The sequence below is a fragment of the Neodiprion fabricii genome, chromosome 3 (genome assembly GCF_021155785.1).
Source record: "Neodiprion fabricii isolate iyNeoFabr1 chromosome 3, iyNeoFabr1.1, whole genome shotgun sequence".
Lineage (NCBI taxonomy): Eukaryota > Metazoa > Arthropoda > Insecta > Hymenoptera > Diprionidae > Neodiprion > Neodiprion fabricii.
This window is the reverse complement of record NC_060241.1, coordinates 731,978-746,532: the sequence shown is the minus strand read 5'-3', so window position 1 is coordinate 746,532 and position 14,555 is coordinate 731,978. Positions and strand designations below refer to the sequence as shown.

At 42.6% G+C, this 14,555-nt stretch overlaps 2 protein-coding genes across 4 annotated transcripts; both read left to right on the top strand.

The window, feature by feature from the left end:
- The first annotated feature begins 8,421 nt into the window (after nt 1-8,421).
- Nucleotides 8,422-10,379, top strand: LOC124177970 (26S proteasome non-ATPase regulatory subunit 5). Its single transcript, XM_046560983.1, has 2 exons — nt 8,422-8,737; nt 8,831-10,379. The coding sequence occupies exons 1-2, from the start codon at nt 8,559-8,561 to the stop codon at nt 10,158-10,160; spliced, it is 1,509 nt and encodes a 502-aa protein (XP_046416939.1). The 5' UTR covers nt 8,422-8,558; the 3' UTR covers nt 10,161-10,379.
- A 229-nt stretch (nt 10,380-10,608) lies between these two features.
- LOC124177969 (recQ-mediated genome instability protein 1-like) lies at nt 10,609-13,872 on the top strand. Of its 3 annotated transcripts, none has more exons than XM_046560980.1 (8): nt 10,609-10,945; nt 11,258-11,401; nt 11,498-11,698; nt 11,789-11,946; nt 12,049-12,643; nt 12,811-13,119; nt 13,191-13,286; nt 13,393-13,552. In XM_046560980.1, the coding sequence occupies exons 1-8, from the start codon at nt 10,832-10,834 to the stop codon at nt 13,411-13,413; spliced, it is 1,638 nt and encodes a 545-aa protein (XP_046416936.1). In that variant the 5' UTR covers nt 10,609-10,831; the 3' UTR covers nt 13,414-13,552. The 3 variants fall into 3 exon arrangements, with proteins under 3 accessions (XP_046416936.1, XP_046416935.1, XP_046416938.1); XM_046560979.1 differs by having other exon boundaries at nt 10,614-10,945; nt 13,380-13,872; XM_046560982.1 differs by lacking the exon at nt 10,609-10,945 and adding an exon at nt 10,989-11,179 and having other exon boundaries at nt 13,380-13,872.
- Nucleotides 13,873-14,555: the final 683 nt, after the last annotated feature.

The following is a 14,555-nucleotide window of genomic DNA, read 5'->3' as shown; positions in this document are numbered from 1 at the left end:
CCCGGTTCAGATGCAAATAACATTAACTTTATAGGTAGACATGGACGTACAATACCCACCGCTCATGCGTCTATAAAAGGTTACACAAAAACTCGTATAATTAGCACTCTCATACCGTGGGGAAAATAGGGAGGAGGGTGCCCCGGTCGGCCCTCGAAGCGTCGGCGCATCAAAGAGGCCTGTGGGCAGGCATGTAACCTCCTAAAAGTCAACCTGTCCCACGAAGAGTTTCTTCTCATATCCGACTGCCGAACGTTCCTCGTCTATGATCCTTCTTTTCCAACTCGGTCCGCGTTCTTTTTAGTCCGTGGGCGTAGCAGACCGCAACCGTGGATCGAAATCCATCCGGGTATACCCGAAAGAGAGACGGAACGAAGGAGGGGGGGGGAGAGAGAGAGAGAGAGAGAGAGAGAGAGGGGTACTCTCTCCCTGGACCATGAGGCCGCTGAACGGGGCCGAAATAGCGCTTGTGAGCTTGGACAATGGGAGAAGAACAGTCGAGGCGCACCGACAGCTACGAGCTCTCGAGACCTCTCTCCTTATATCTTTTCAAAAGCGATTCATAAGGCCAATTTACTCCGCTCGACTGGCGCCGTTAATTGCGAGGTGGTTACAGGGTATACCACCTTGTAGATAGGTGTATACGTATATATACATCTATACCCTGCCCTATAACGCGAGAAGCGTGAAAAACAAAAATAATCATCTCATCCGTGAACTTCACCCTCCCCCCAACCCCGCTGGCGGCTATTGTAATCAAGAAAATGGAAAGAGCGTGTAGCGTGAAAATCCGCCGGATAGATATAATTATTTGAAACATGGGGGAGAGAAAATTGATAATAATAATCAATCGTAAATGCGTGGTTCGAAGAATCTCTGTTGGTAAGGTAAGTGTACCAGTTATTAACCCTGTCCCAATTATTGACCTTTTTTCTTTCGATCTGTTTGATTCTCAGTTCTAAAATTACAAAAAAATAAATTTGTAGGGTCTAACGCTTTGGCAAATGATTTTAGTAAATGAAAGGGTAAATGAAAGGGTCAATAATTGAATGTTAACGTGTCAATAAATGGTACGCTTACCTCACGCACCTGTACAGGAATAAGAAGGATCTACCGATACTCCGATAACGATCATGTTTTACGGTATAACGCGGAAATATATATTTTCGGATCTTTTAGCGTGTAAATCTATACGCGATTAGATATATTATGTGTATATCGTCCACGTAAACGCATTGGGCACAAGTGTGAGGACGTAACGGCGAAATCCCCGGACAGATACCGATCTCCGTAAGATATATCTGTGGACAGATCGGATGTCGTGCCGCGTAGAGGCGGCCTAGCAGGAGCTCTTGCGAGTCGCGCGCGCTCCGCTCAACGGGGAGAAGAATATTACACAATCCTTATACTGTTCCCTCTACTACTACCACTACTACTACTACTACTACTACTACTTCTACTTCTACTTCTACTTCAGACCGCCTGGACGTAGGATGAAACTGAAGCAGGGCGAACGACGCGCGACGAGCAGGCTTAACTAAAAGCGACGAAGTGTGAAGTGGTCTTCAGGACCGTCCCGCGGCCGCGATAAATTATTCCGATATCCATTTTTCACCTTTGCTAGCGTATTATAAAGCTCCAGACCCAAGGGGGCGAGACGCGGTCCTTTTGCCGCCGCTTTTACAAGTCAAGTTCCACAGGTGTATCCTCCGGTGCACAGATTTCTTTTCTATGTGTATCAAACATTGTACGTATTGTATTGTAAAAATAAATTACCTAAATTTGCCAATCTAATGTAACTAACAGACATTAATGTACGAACGAATGATGAAAATTTCAATCAATGTTCAATTTCCTCGATTAAATTATGAATCGAGATTCGGGCTCTGGACTGCCTTCTCGTACGCCATGGATGCGAGTATACAGCCTCGGGCTGCCACAGGTACGCACTTTGATTTATCGCCATCGTCCTCCTCCTCTCATCGGCGAAGCGAGGAGAGATCGTTGATGCAATATTAGCCGGCCTAATGAACTTGTGGTTCGGTTTTGCAGCACACAGGGCACTCCACTCAGCGATCTCCCAGAGCCGGTTCTGGCAGAAATAACTATTTATCGCACAATATCGACGTGTACGTATAAATTATTTAGTATTTCGTAAGTATACAGGTACTTATAGTGGAGATGATACTCGCTCAGAGAGGACAGAAGCGGGGATGAGATTTTCGTTAAAAACTGGATGATCCGGATCAGCGGCAGATCGTCTGGAGTTCGGACGTGACGAGTGTCGGGCATTGTTCCCGAGGTCCGAAGGAAGAGGAGGATGAGGATGAAGCGGTGCAGCGACGCGGACCATAAATAAGAGGCGAAGGTAAGGAGTGCAGGCGTTTCACCCGGTGACAATCCTCCTCCGGCTTGGCTCAAAAACTTGTCCCGGCGACCCTTTCGAGGTTTTTGCCCGCGGTCCCCGCAGGATCGTCGCGGAGAAAATCGATTCGGGGACCATTCAGAAGAGACTCTGTACTCTCTCTTTCTGTCGTCCGGATGATGCCGAGGGGAAAGAGAGAAGCCCGGCAGCAATGCAGACGATGAAAAACCTCAAAGGCGAGCTGATCCCGAGATGCCGTTTCCACGTATTTACGGCCTTCTGTAACACAACGCACAAAACGGGACGCGTCGACGCTCTTCGAGGGCTCACGAACGGCATTCGACTCGAGTATACCGATTGTTTTGCACCAATCGCTAAGCTTGTATCCGAAGAAATACAAATAAGATGACCGTTGAAGATTTCTATACATACATTTTATTATATTATACTACAGGTATGCTTGTATTAATTTGTTTTTTTTCTCTTACACTTTTGCTTCCGAGTTTCGTTTTCTTCTTTTCCCATCTTTGTCGTTACATGGATCCATTCGTCATGGCGAGCGAGATGGGACGACGGTTACGTCCGAGCGAATATAGCTGCGGAAGGTTGCACGGTATGCGTATTTATTATGGGTATATATCTATAGGTATATATCTATATGTATACACAGACACGTATACGCGGGTCTTTCGCAATTAGTTCCAAGCTCCGATCCACAGGAATTTCTATTGATCATCGGTGAACCGAATTACCTGCACGGCTAAGGTACACTGCAGGCACAATATATACCTATGAGAGGATAATTCTCCCTTTATATTCCTGAATTTCCTTTCCGTTGTTTTCTCGCGAAAAATGATAGGAAGGATATACAGAGTGAATTACTAACGACGGGATGCTCCGTTATTTGCTACAATTTAACATGCGCATGCGTTACAATTCGATATCAGTTGTTCTTCAGGGTGACCAGCCGTCATAAATTTAGATGACAGTTCGCCACGACGTATGTAACCTCAAAAATGTTGACAGCTGTCGGTATTCAATACAACTGCCAGCGACGACTGTCAAAATTTTTTTATGTCATGCTCGTGACGGTTGGTCACCTTGGCAAACAACTGCTCTCGGATTGTAGCGCATCCGCATTAAATTTTAGCGCACAACGGACCATTCTGTCCTTAGCACACGAAGACGGACAAGGAGCACGAACTCGAATGTTTATTCTTTTGTACGACTAGTCCAGCTGTAAACGTATGACATGTATTATCATACCACACGAGATGAAGCGTAGGTGAGATTGAGTGGGTTGGAAAATCGCAGGAGCATGTAGACGAAAATGGAGAGAATAAAAGTGAAAATAAACAAATAAATGAATAAATGAAAAAGAGAGATAGAGAGAGAAGAAAAAGTAAAGCGGTCGAACCGCTGCCGTGGCCGCAAAAGAGTTGCCAGCCGGCTAAGAAACTCACCGTCACAAGCAACATGCAGTCCTGCAGGAGCAGCGCATGCGCGACTAATTACACTCTTCTTTGATGAGCCGCCTTTCAACCTTCCTTCTCTTTCTCCTTCCTCTTCTCCTCTTCCTCTTCCTCTTCGCCGAGAGAAGCGAAGCGTTATACCTACACTTTACCGCAGCAGCGACTGTGTGCGTGCATATGCAGCGTGCCGCATTGGTAATAGCTCATTCGCTGCTCATGCTCATGCCCGTGTTCCTGCTCCTCGCAATCAGTGGCGTAACTCTCACGATCAGGCTCGCAGCTGGTCTTTGCTTGCCGTACGTTTCTTCCGACATACGTACGTATTATTACAAAAATCCAACACAGGGGATTAAATTTGGACACATGTGATACACGTACATCCTGGTGAAAATTTCCACTGCTAGGAATCTTTACAGAAATTGGAACACTTCGCATTATTTCTTACAAATTTGTAAATATCCACAGTTTTTCGTAAGGTATTGTTAATTTTCGTTAAAAATTGTAGTATGTTGTAGATTTTTAAACAACTTTTTATAAAAAAATTGTACGAAATGTTTCAATTTCCCTAAAAATTCGTAGAAAATCGTCGAAATCATTTTCACCGGGGTACCTACTCAGGGATTTGTACACCATAAAGTATGAAAACCAAAAGAAGGAGATTCTCGCAGGATGTAACAGCAGAAATCAGACGGGCTTGATTGCCGGGTCTGTTGGGCTTGGCGCAAGCACCTCTCTTGCATCCCGTAATCACGGGTCTTCCACCGCTGATCTGCACGTATACCTCAAAGGTGTGACCCTTATGCCCGACGGAGAGCCCTTCGCCTCCATCATGAAAGCCCTTCCGGTGGAACGTTTTATCCTCGAACTCTTGTACAAGGAATACCGACGGTTACATGTAATACACAGGAGAATTATCTCTGTGTCAAACGGATTAACGTAAATCAGTGTTCGTTGGTGTCGACGGGGAGATGATTTTTTTTTTCTTCAAATGATAAAAATCATCTTTTCGCGTACATTGCCAGTTGCCGCTGCGCTGAAATTGACTACTTGGGTGGAGATTTGCGAATTTATTATACGCGAAATTTGTATGGAATCAAAGTATAATATTGTCTGAGTATCAAAAGTTCGAATTTCAACGTTTACGTTCGTGAAATGAATACATGGACAGATAATTTTCGTATATCAATGTAACATACAGACAGGTACGCGTATACGGGCTATTAACTAATTCGCCTCACTCACGGTGCGAGAGAGCCATGGTGGGCACACGGGATTCTGGAGTGTAATTTAAATCCATAATAAAATAGGAACGGGCATGTGTGTCTAATCGCCAGTCCTGACTTCGGTCTCGAGATGATGGCGTTCTTTTCTCTTCTTCCACTGATTCCGTTTTTCTTTTTCCTTTCTCAATCTTCAGCTTCAAGCTGAGTTAAATATTCCAATAGGTAGGCAGGCGGGTGGAAGATGACATTAAACGCGGGATTTGAATACGTAATCTCGTATCAAACATTGCCCAGTTCAAGCTTCTCGCCGTAAATGTTGTTTGTCGCGTAAACTTTATCGTCATATACACGCAGATCAAAACACCGTTATAATACGGTTAATGACATTAAAATAAATAAAAAATGTGATGCTAAAACATGAAAAGTTGGCGACTTTTTGCGACGTCAAATTGATGTTTTATCAAATCATTCCTATACAGCGATGCGGTAGCTGCGTCTTAGCAATCGTACCGCAGTGTGTATAAAAGGCTTGAAATATTCCGACGAGCTTAAAAGTTGATTAAATTTTTTGTTTTACGTACATACAAAGAATAATAGATTACAAATGTTATTAATTTAGGTACACAAGTTCGTGTGAATAGGTTGTTTCACAGATCCCAAAGATAGGATTGTCCGCGTTACCGCGAACCGCGTGTACACATCACAACGTATAGACTGGGTCATCGTCAGACGTCAGGAGTTTGAAGTGGCGCGGGGTTGTATTAATTAATAGCACTGGTCATTAGGGTTCATTACGCCTGCCAGAAGATTAATGAAGCTGATGATCATCGTTGCCTCATCACCGGACGAGTATAAGATGTACAACGTATAGGTGTGCGAACAAATGAACCAACTCAAGCATGCCTACACGTGTAACACCAATACAAACGAGGGTATAGTGTAAAATTCCTATACATATTCTGTTCGTAATTACTTCAGGTGAGTTTCACCGTTTCGAAATGTTTTCCCTGATAAATAACACGGTGGAAATAAATTCACGAAGGAACAAAAAAACAAAATCGCATGTGGCCGAATCGTTTCTCCGCGAGTTATCTTTCGAATGTTTATATTATACAGCAATTCGATGGTTGTTATTACACAAGGAATTTGTTAGGGTGCGTAAACGCGTTGTCTTTGTTTCTTTTTTTTTTCCTCGTCTCAAATTGCGCGTAAAGAAAGAAAAGAAAAGAAAAATCGACAAATAATCCAAGAGTGAGAGGGAAAGACGCAGCGCGGCATCGGTTGACCTTTTTAAGCCGTGAAGGAGAGATTCGGTCCGCTTGAGTCGGGCCCACGTTACGGGGTCCAGACCCATAGCGTAATGACGGAGACGAGATGAGAGGTTCTCAACCCTCTATTCTCGCTTTATATTCGCTTCAAGGTACTGGTTGGCCACGGACGAAATTGTCGCAGCAGCAAGAAAAAAAAAAAAGAAAATCCCACGTAGAATATTAGCTGTATTACAACCCCCGTTCAGGGTCGAACTACGATGACGGAACAGCGACTTTTACCGTCAGTTTCTCTCTCCCCGTCTCTGCCCTTGACATGTTATTTTTAAAAAAATCGTTTTTTACACCGATCGCGATTCTCCTGCAGCGATTCATCGTCCTCCCCGCATCGGCGGCTCTCTTTGACGCCCTCGATGCGTAGGGCTAATTGGCGTAAAGTGGTCCCCCGCACTACTGCCGAACACACCGCTCTAACGGGTCCATTGCGTTCGAGAGCTGCGTGTGGGTATCGCCGAGGCGATATTATCGTTATTACGCTTTTGCCGTGTGTACACTATGTCCTTTAAATTGTTTAACAAAACTCAATTTTCCGTAATTACCGCACGCGGGTACAATCTGCAAAGCACACAAAGCGCGCTGGGATAAAAAGAGACCCATTATACGGGTAAAAGGCACATCATTATTACTATTATCATTATCGTTAAACTTTTTCGTATTACATCTTCCGGTTTAATAGGACATATTTAGTGCGATACACCGCACGTGTAGCGTACTGATATTATGGGTATATGTAGATACGCACCTTTTAACCACGTCGTCGGTCACCGACATGCAGAGGGATTATATAGAAGAGCTAGAGTAGTACGGGTTCGAGTGGCCGTTTTATTATCACGGAGCTGCGCTCCTCTCTTTAATCTCCGCCGAGCAGGCGGTCTAGCATTACGTTTTATACTCGCACCTGTCGAATGTTTAAACGTTGGGAGTATGTGTGCACATCGAAAAGGGGGTGCATGCGGTAAATACACGGCTTTTGGCGGCTTTTTTTTCCTCCACGCATGCATACGCGCGTCAGTTATACATGCGCGTACACCTTGTAATATGTTGGTGTATGTGCGTTACGCACGTGTATAGGTATAACCGTTTGTTATATCACCGCGCACCGCACTGTTGTACCATTTGTTAATATACAGGCACTGCGGCAATGCGCTGGACAGACGGAGGTGTTAATGCCTCGGAAAAAAATCAACCGTGAAAATAAATAGCCTCGGAAAGTGTGTAATACCTACTCTTTTTCGAGTGCCGGATTGCGACAGCGGCAAACACTCGAGTCCGAGTCTGGTGTCGTGATATTGCCGCTCTGCGAGTGACTGAAATTGAAACGAAAAAACATATTTAAAAAAAGGAAGAGAAGATACTGTTGCTTTTTTCACTCCTTTCCGACTATTTTTCTGCCTTTACTAAACTCAATCTCCTCAGTTGCGATTATACATCTTTCGTTTATTATACCTTATACATATCTCACGCCTGCAGGGAGCGTATAATAAGCTTTTCATTTCAACGGTCTATGTAACTAACATACGCGAACAAACGTGTGATAGAGTTCTTTGGATGTGTATACAGAGCTGATTCTATCTAGAGGCACGTGGTTTGTTCAAAAATTGATAAAAATTGACAAATATCTGGTTTCGATAGATGTTCCAATCGTACATCGATTTTTGCTGTTTTTTGAACAAATTTTCTTTGTCGTGACCTTATCGGTGAACGAATAACCCGGTTCTCAGACTTACGTTTTAAACGCCAGGCTGAACAGTATTATAATTTAATTAATCGATATAAATTTGAGGCAAATTATGAACAAGAGGAGGCAAAGAAAAGAAGATACCGTTTTATTTAAACACGAATTTCTTACCGTACGAGACAATGTCTACGTACAATATTTCGACTGCTGCGGATAAATTGATCTATAAATGCGAGGGTAAGAAAAACGATACCGACTGATGGTACAAAACACGGACTCTTGCCGTCTCGATTAACCTGCTTGTTCCGGTTTGTCTAGCTAGTGTGGCCAATGAGAGCGAACACGGCCGGAATGTCAGGTGGAAACGAATGTCGAATCTCTAGATGGGTTTGTAATACGCGGGATAAATGCGACGTTAGGCGGTTCGAAATTCGTTGGATTTTCATTTCTGTTAAATCGTATGAAACCGCAAAGCGTAAATAGAAGAGCGCCATGACGCAGGTGATCGAATTGATATGTCAATTGCCGGGAATGAGTGACGGCGATAAGAAAAGGTCCATACTAACAGAGATAAAGAACAAATTGAACAGCCTGAACAATGACGATTTGAAATTGGTCGGTCACGGCGTGAGCTACAACCTTCTACTTGCCGATTCATTTTCAAATGACAGGTAAGCCGGGTGACGTGACCTTGCAGATTTCGGGGTACTTAGTATACGCGAAAAGCATCAAATAATTTCCAAATAATCTCGATTAAATTTCAGCAAGACGAACGAGCTATTCTGCGATGTGCTTCACATCCTATTCAACACCCTGGAAGTTGGTGAAGTGTACGAAAAATATCACGAGGCAATATCAAAGGCGGTGCAGCTCAAGGATCCGTCGATAAAGAGCCTGACGATGAGGGAGTTTTTACGCACTACCAACGACCCTAACAAAGTAACAGAAATCCAAAAAGACTTCTGCGTAATCGGTGCGATTCTGAAGAGTCTGGGTAACAAGGATTTGAAAATTTCCCAAATGGCCGCGACGATTCTCAAGAGAATCGCACACAACGCCACTGGCCTCAAGATCCTCCTCACTCAATTTCATAACGACTTGATTCAGCTCATGTCCAAAAGCTCGACAGTGACCTGCAGGGTCCTGGACTTAATGGTCGATCTTTCATCCGCTTCTACGGAGGGATTCAAGGCTTGCGAAGATGCCGGATTCCTCAACAGATTGGTCGCCTTAATTTCTGACAATGAAACTCTATCTCAGTTAAACGCTCTCGAGTTACTGACAAAACTTGCGCTGAGCGCAGAGGGCTTAGCGTACTTAGAAAGACGTCACGTGCTAAAGCATCTTGCATTCAAAGTTGCTCGCGCTGAGCAGGACCCTCTGACGTCACTGCTGGTCCCTGGGCTCATAAAGTTCTTTGGAAATGTCGCACAAAGAAACCCCAACGATATATTTTCGAAATACCCAGTTGTAATCAACACACTCTTCGGGGTGATCAACACCCACAATTTAACCATTTTACCCATTGCCCTTGATACCTTGGGACACATAGCTAAAGGAGCAGAGGGAAAGTATTCCTTAGAAAGTTTGGGTGAACCGATGCTAACTGCACTGAGAAATATCGGTAAAACGGTGGTGGAGCTACCTTCGGACATAAAAGTACGAGCTCTGAATTGCCTTGGGCAAATCATTAGGGTCCAGGAGGAGGAACAAGACAACAGGATCCTCTCATTGACAAAATCTTGGTTCGATTTACTCGACGACAATCCGCTAGATTTAATAGTCGGATTCTGCAAGCAGCCTTTTCCTGATATAAGGAGAGCGGGATTCGAGGTATTGGGTGCAGTTGCCTCCCAAACCTGGGGACAGGAGTACATAGCAAACGCCCCTGGTCTAGTTGAATTCCTACTCGACCGTAATGTTGAGACCTACAAAGAGTGCAAAGAAGCCAAGCATGAAGTCGTCAAGGCCTTGAGCGTCGCGTCGTCTGATATTTTCGACTTTCAAACAATGCAGCGGCTCAAGGTGTTTGTCAATCAGGGACCCATATATGTCGAAACTACCATGGATATTGACATCGAAGGTGCTTCATAGATTCATGTTCATTATGAGACATGATTCGCATTTGTCATGATTCTAATAATTGTTCATTCATGGCAATTGACGTCGATGTACTCTATTGCTTGTCGTCATTAACTTAGCTGAATGATGACAGCACATGATATATGATAATTACCATTACTTTCAAATATTGAACAATCATCGAATGTATATTCAGATATAATAATAAAGTTTGTAATTCTTTTTCTCATATGTGACGATATTTCGGTTCTTGAACCCATCTCTCATGGCTAGATATCAATTAAATAGTAGCTAAGTAAATAGGGTCGTTTTTCGAATACGATGACAAAGAAAAGACACAACAACGACATTGTGTAACACTGTATTCGTCAACTTCTTCCCTACTTTCGATACATGGGGGTCGATTATAAAATCTCATTTTTCACACTTTCACCATCCAATCATTCTGATTGGTCGACTACACTTTCCAAACGCATCGGCATGCTTGGATGGTGGAAATTGTAAAAAGCGAAATCACATTAACGAGGTGCCTGATTGTTAGAAGGGCTAAAGCCGGGCGCGACCTTACCGATATTCTATACCAAAGAGAGAAAACTTGATAACAAACAGAAGCGTCGCACCCGTACAAAATTGTACGATATTTTACGGGAAATTTTTATTTGGGGTGATAAAAAGTGCGAATAATGGGTGAAAGTTTGGTGAACCGTGTGGGATCAAACCTGGGATCGAAGTTTTACTTCACTAACGATTCTTGGCTGAGAGAGTGCATCGAGTATTATACGTCGGAGAACAGAGACGTAGGTTATGTTTATCAAACCGCGTTGAAGTTAGTAACGTTATGGTAACAATTGATGCTCAGGACAAACCGTTATTTCGCGATTTGAACTGTCCGAACTTCAATAAACCGTAATAAACCAAAACATACTCAAGTTTTACAATCTTAGTTCCTTCAAAATCATTGTAAAAATAAGAAAATAGTGATTTTTGTCAACGTTCTTTTCTTCAACATCGTTTCAACAACGCCTCGGACGGTTGGAATTTTGTGAATGAAAATCGATGCATCTCTGCTTAATGACTCGTCGATGACACGGGTTTGATTCGTGTTTCAGGCAAGCCTAAGTGCCGTTGAAGCTTTTGTCATCTCGCAGTGGCTGCTCAGTGACTTGCGCGAGATAAATAACGAGAAGGGATGTCTTCCCTGTGGAATTACACAGCAAGCCGTCACTGTGCTTCCTGGAAGATACATACTCCAGGTTTATTCATCAATACTCGAGAAAAAAAAAAATATCAACAAACAATGAGGAACGATGGAATTATGAAAATTGAGTCGCGATTATTTTTTTCATTAGGTTGACAAGATGTATGACATATCGCAGTCTAAATACAGCCAGCTACAAAAAATTAGGAACGTCTCTGAAGTCAACATCAAGGCAACCGCGGTCGAAACACCGGCTTGGGAGCCAAAGGGCAAGAGGATGATGCAAATGTTCCTCAATGATGGAGTTCAAGATGTCATTGCGATTGAGTACAAGCTTATCAAGACATTGAAGGCAAAAAAAATTTCTTTGCACCCACCTTAGATTTGGCTGAATTTCAAAACTTGAAGAACATACCTTTATTCGTGTTTTCCCTATTCGCAGGATACACTGCTCCCGGGGTTTAAGGTCATGATAATAGGTCCTGTCACATGTAGGAAGGGAGTGATGCTACTCGAAGAAAAAAATTTCAAGGAATTAGGGGGCGAGGTTGATTCCATCCTAAAAATGAACGCTTTGGAAAACGTTTTAGCCAGAGCTGTGTAAGAGTTTTTACCTGAATGTTTGATTAGAAATACTTTTTTGACTGTACATACATAGCTGGTTGGTAATTAAGTTTTATATAATAATATGTGTACATTTAGGGGTATGGAGGAGAATGAAAATCCATACGACGATGAGCACCGACAACCTAACTCAGGGGAAACTGCGATCGAATTTCCAGAGGACGAGTTTGACGTAAACTTTGATGAAATAAGCCAGATCGAACAGCTCAGCATGGAAAGCCGCGAATCGCCGGTAAATCCGGAGACCGCGTCTAATCGCGGAAAAATAAACGGCAACAACATGCCCAGAAGGGTGGAAAACCCTAATACAAACTCGGGGAATACCGAAATGTTGCGCTCGATCGCCGATAATCAGCCAAGTCCCGCTTCTGAGCGTCACAAGAACAATCAGGATGATTTCAAAATCGCGTCCAGGTCACAGCTGAAACCGTTAATTGCCGATCCTAACAATTTTCAATTGTCAGACAACGATTTTCCCCTGGACGAACCCTTCGACTTAGCTGACTTCGAAGATGAGCTGGACGAAGATGTCCTTAAAGGTAACAAACAGGTAGACAACGGGGTCGGAAATGATTCTCTGAAGAACATTGACTTGCCAAAGCTACCGTCCGGCACAAGTATGGCCGCTATTACGAAGAAAAGTCCGACACTATCCACGGGTAAACGATCTGCGGTAATACTGAGTAGTTTTTATTATTTCATTGAGTCTGATGGACTTTTACAAGCGAATAAAGGCGATTTTTTGAAGGTGCACATCAATTATGAAAGATAATTGATACTCTTTAGAACCGTTGTAGAGAATTTGATGAGAATTTGACTAGTTGTTTAAAATCTTTTTAGGACAGCTTGTCACCGGTGCGATCTTCCCCAAAAATAGCGTGCCGGCAAACAACGCCGAATGTGAGTAAAACGAATCGAAAGATAACAGAATACACGGAGAAAATAGCACCTAAAGAAAATCTGCCAGATAAAATATGCGACTTTATTTGCAACGTAATGAGAGAGCCCGTAAAAGATATCCCCATTTTCAAGACAGTCAGGGGAAAAGTAATGCAACTCGGAAATTTGTCGAAAAAAGATAACAATTGGAACCTGAAAGCAACGATAACTGACAATACCGCAAGCCTCGAGATAATTTTCGCGTCTCAGGTAAGCAATCGTGACGATACGATTTTTTATGACTTATTTATGGGTTTAAAGACATTCAGAATTTGCTACAGGTTCTTGAGGATTTGATAGGATTTACGGTACCCGAATTTTTGGAGAAGAGAAAACTTCGGAAGACCAATCCCGAAGTGGATGAATATTTGAGGAAGGTATTTACCTAAAATACTAGTATATAAAATTTTCCTTTCATCTATCGCAAAAAATATCCATGGTCATATATTTTTTTTCAAACAATTACGCAGTGCTTTCGCACAGCAGAGAAGAAAGTGCAACTAATGGACGCTCTAATGGAGCTGGAATTCTCCAATAATAACAAACATCCCAGGGTCGTTAGTACGCAAGAGCTTACCGATGAAAAAAAACGGCTTATGGAAAAAAGAGTACAAATGATGACCGTTTAACACACTAGGACTCAATTATAATTTGTAAATCTGAAATGAAGCTGGGATTCTCTAATAACAACAAATATCTTGAGGTCATCAGTACGCGAGAGATTACCGATGAAAAAAACGACTTATCGAAAAAAGAGTACAAATGATGACCGTTGACCACGCTAGGGCTCAATCATAATATACAAATCTGTAATAATATTTATAACGTAAGAGATCAGTATCCTATACCCTTCATTGTAATGTTTTTGAATATTTTCGTTCCATACTGTTGTGATATTATTATTATCGAGTTTGTCTAATTTTAAGTAACTAATAAAACGATAAAATACACGTTCGATCTAAACGCTTTTACTTTTGCTGTTGTCACTGGATTAAACACCTGACTATTTACCTCAGTTTTTACATACCATTTGCGCCTAATAGAGGACTCTTTTACGGTAGGTATGTGGGGCAGTAATTCGGGTTGCCTAAGACGCGGCGTGCGTGTTTTTAGAACTGCGACTGCTATCGTTTCAAACTTAACAAAAGAAATAAAGTTAATCTTTCTCCAACGAATGGATGGGTTTTCCAATATAATTTCATTCAAAATTACAACTGGCATCAAAACGGACTGTAAAAATTTGACAAGACGCCCATTTTTATCCACGTCCGCAGTCGATCTATCAATATATACCCGCCTTTACAAAGAATAAGTCCTGCACCTTGAACACGATACGGTATTGTTACCTACACCTGCGCGTGTAAAGAAATATCCAGTTTACACGTTTAAGAAAATTGAAAAATAAGAACTAAATCCGAGCTCCGCCCCGCTTCGGCTCGGTCAGATATTTGATACGGTGGGTTTCGCACCGGTCGAACCCTTTCGGTTCTCGAATGCGCGCTGATGCATTATACACACTCACTTTGATCTTGACACGTAGTGCGTGCACTTGAATGCACTGCGTACAAGTATATTAGATGAAAAAGTTTGACGCGCGTGTAGACGTATATTTGTTCCCTCGGATGACTGATGCTGAGGCAAAAGGA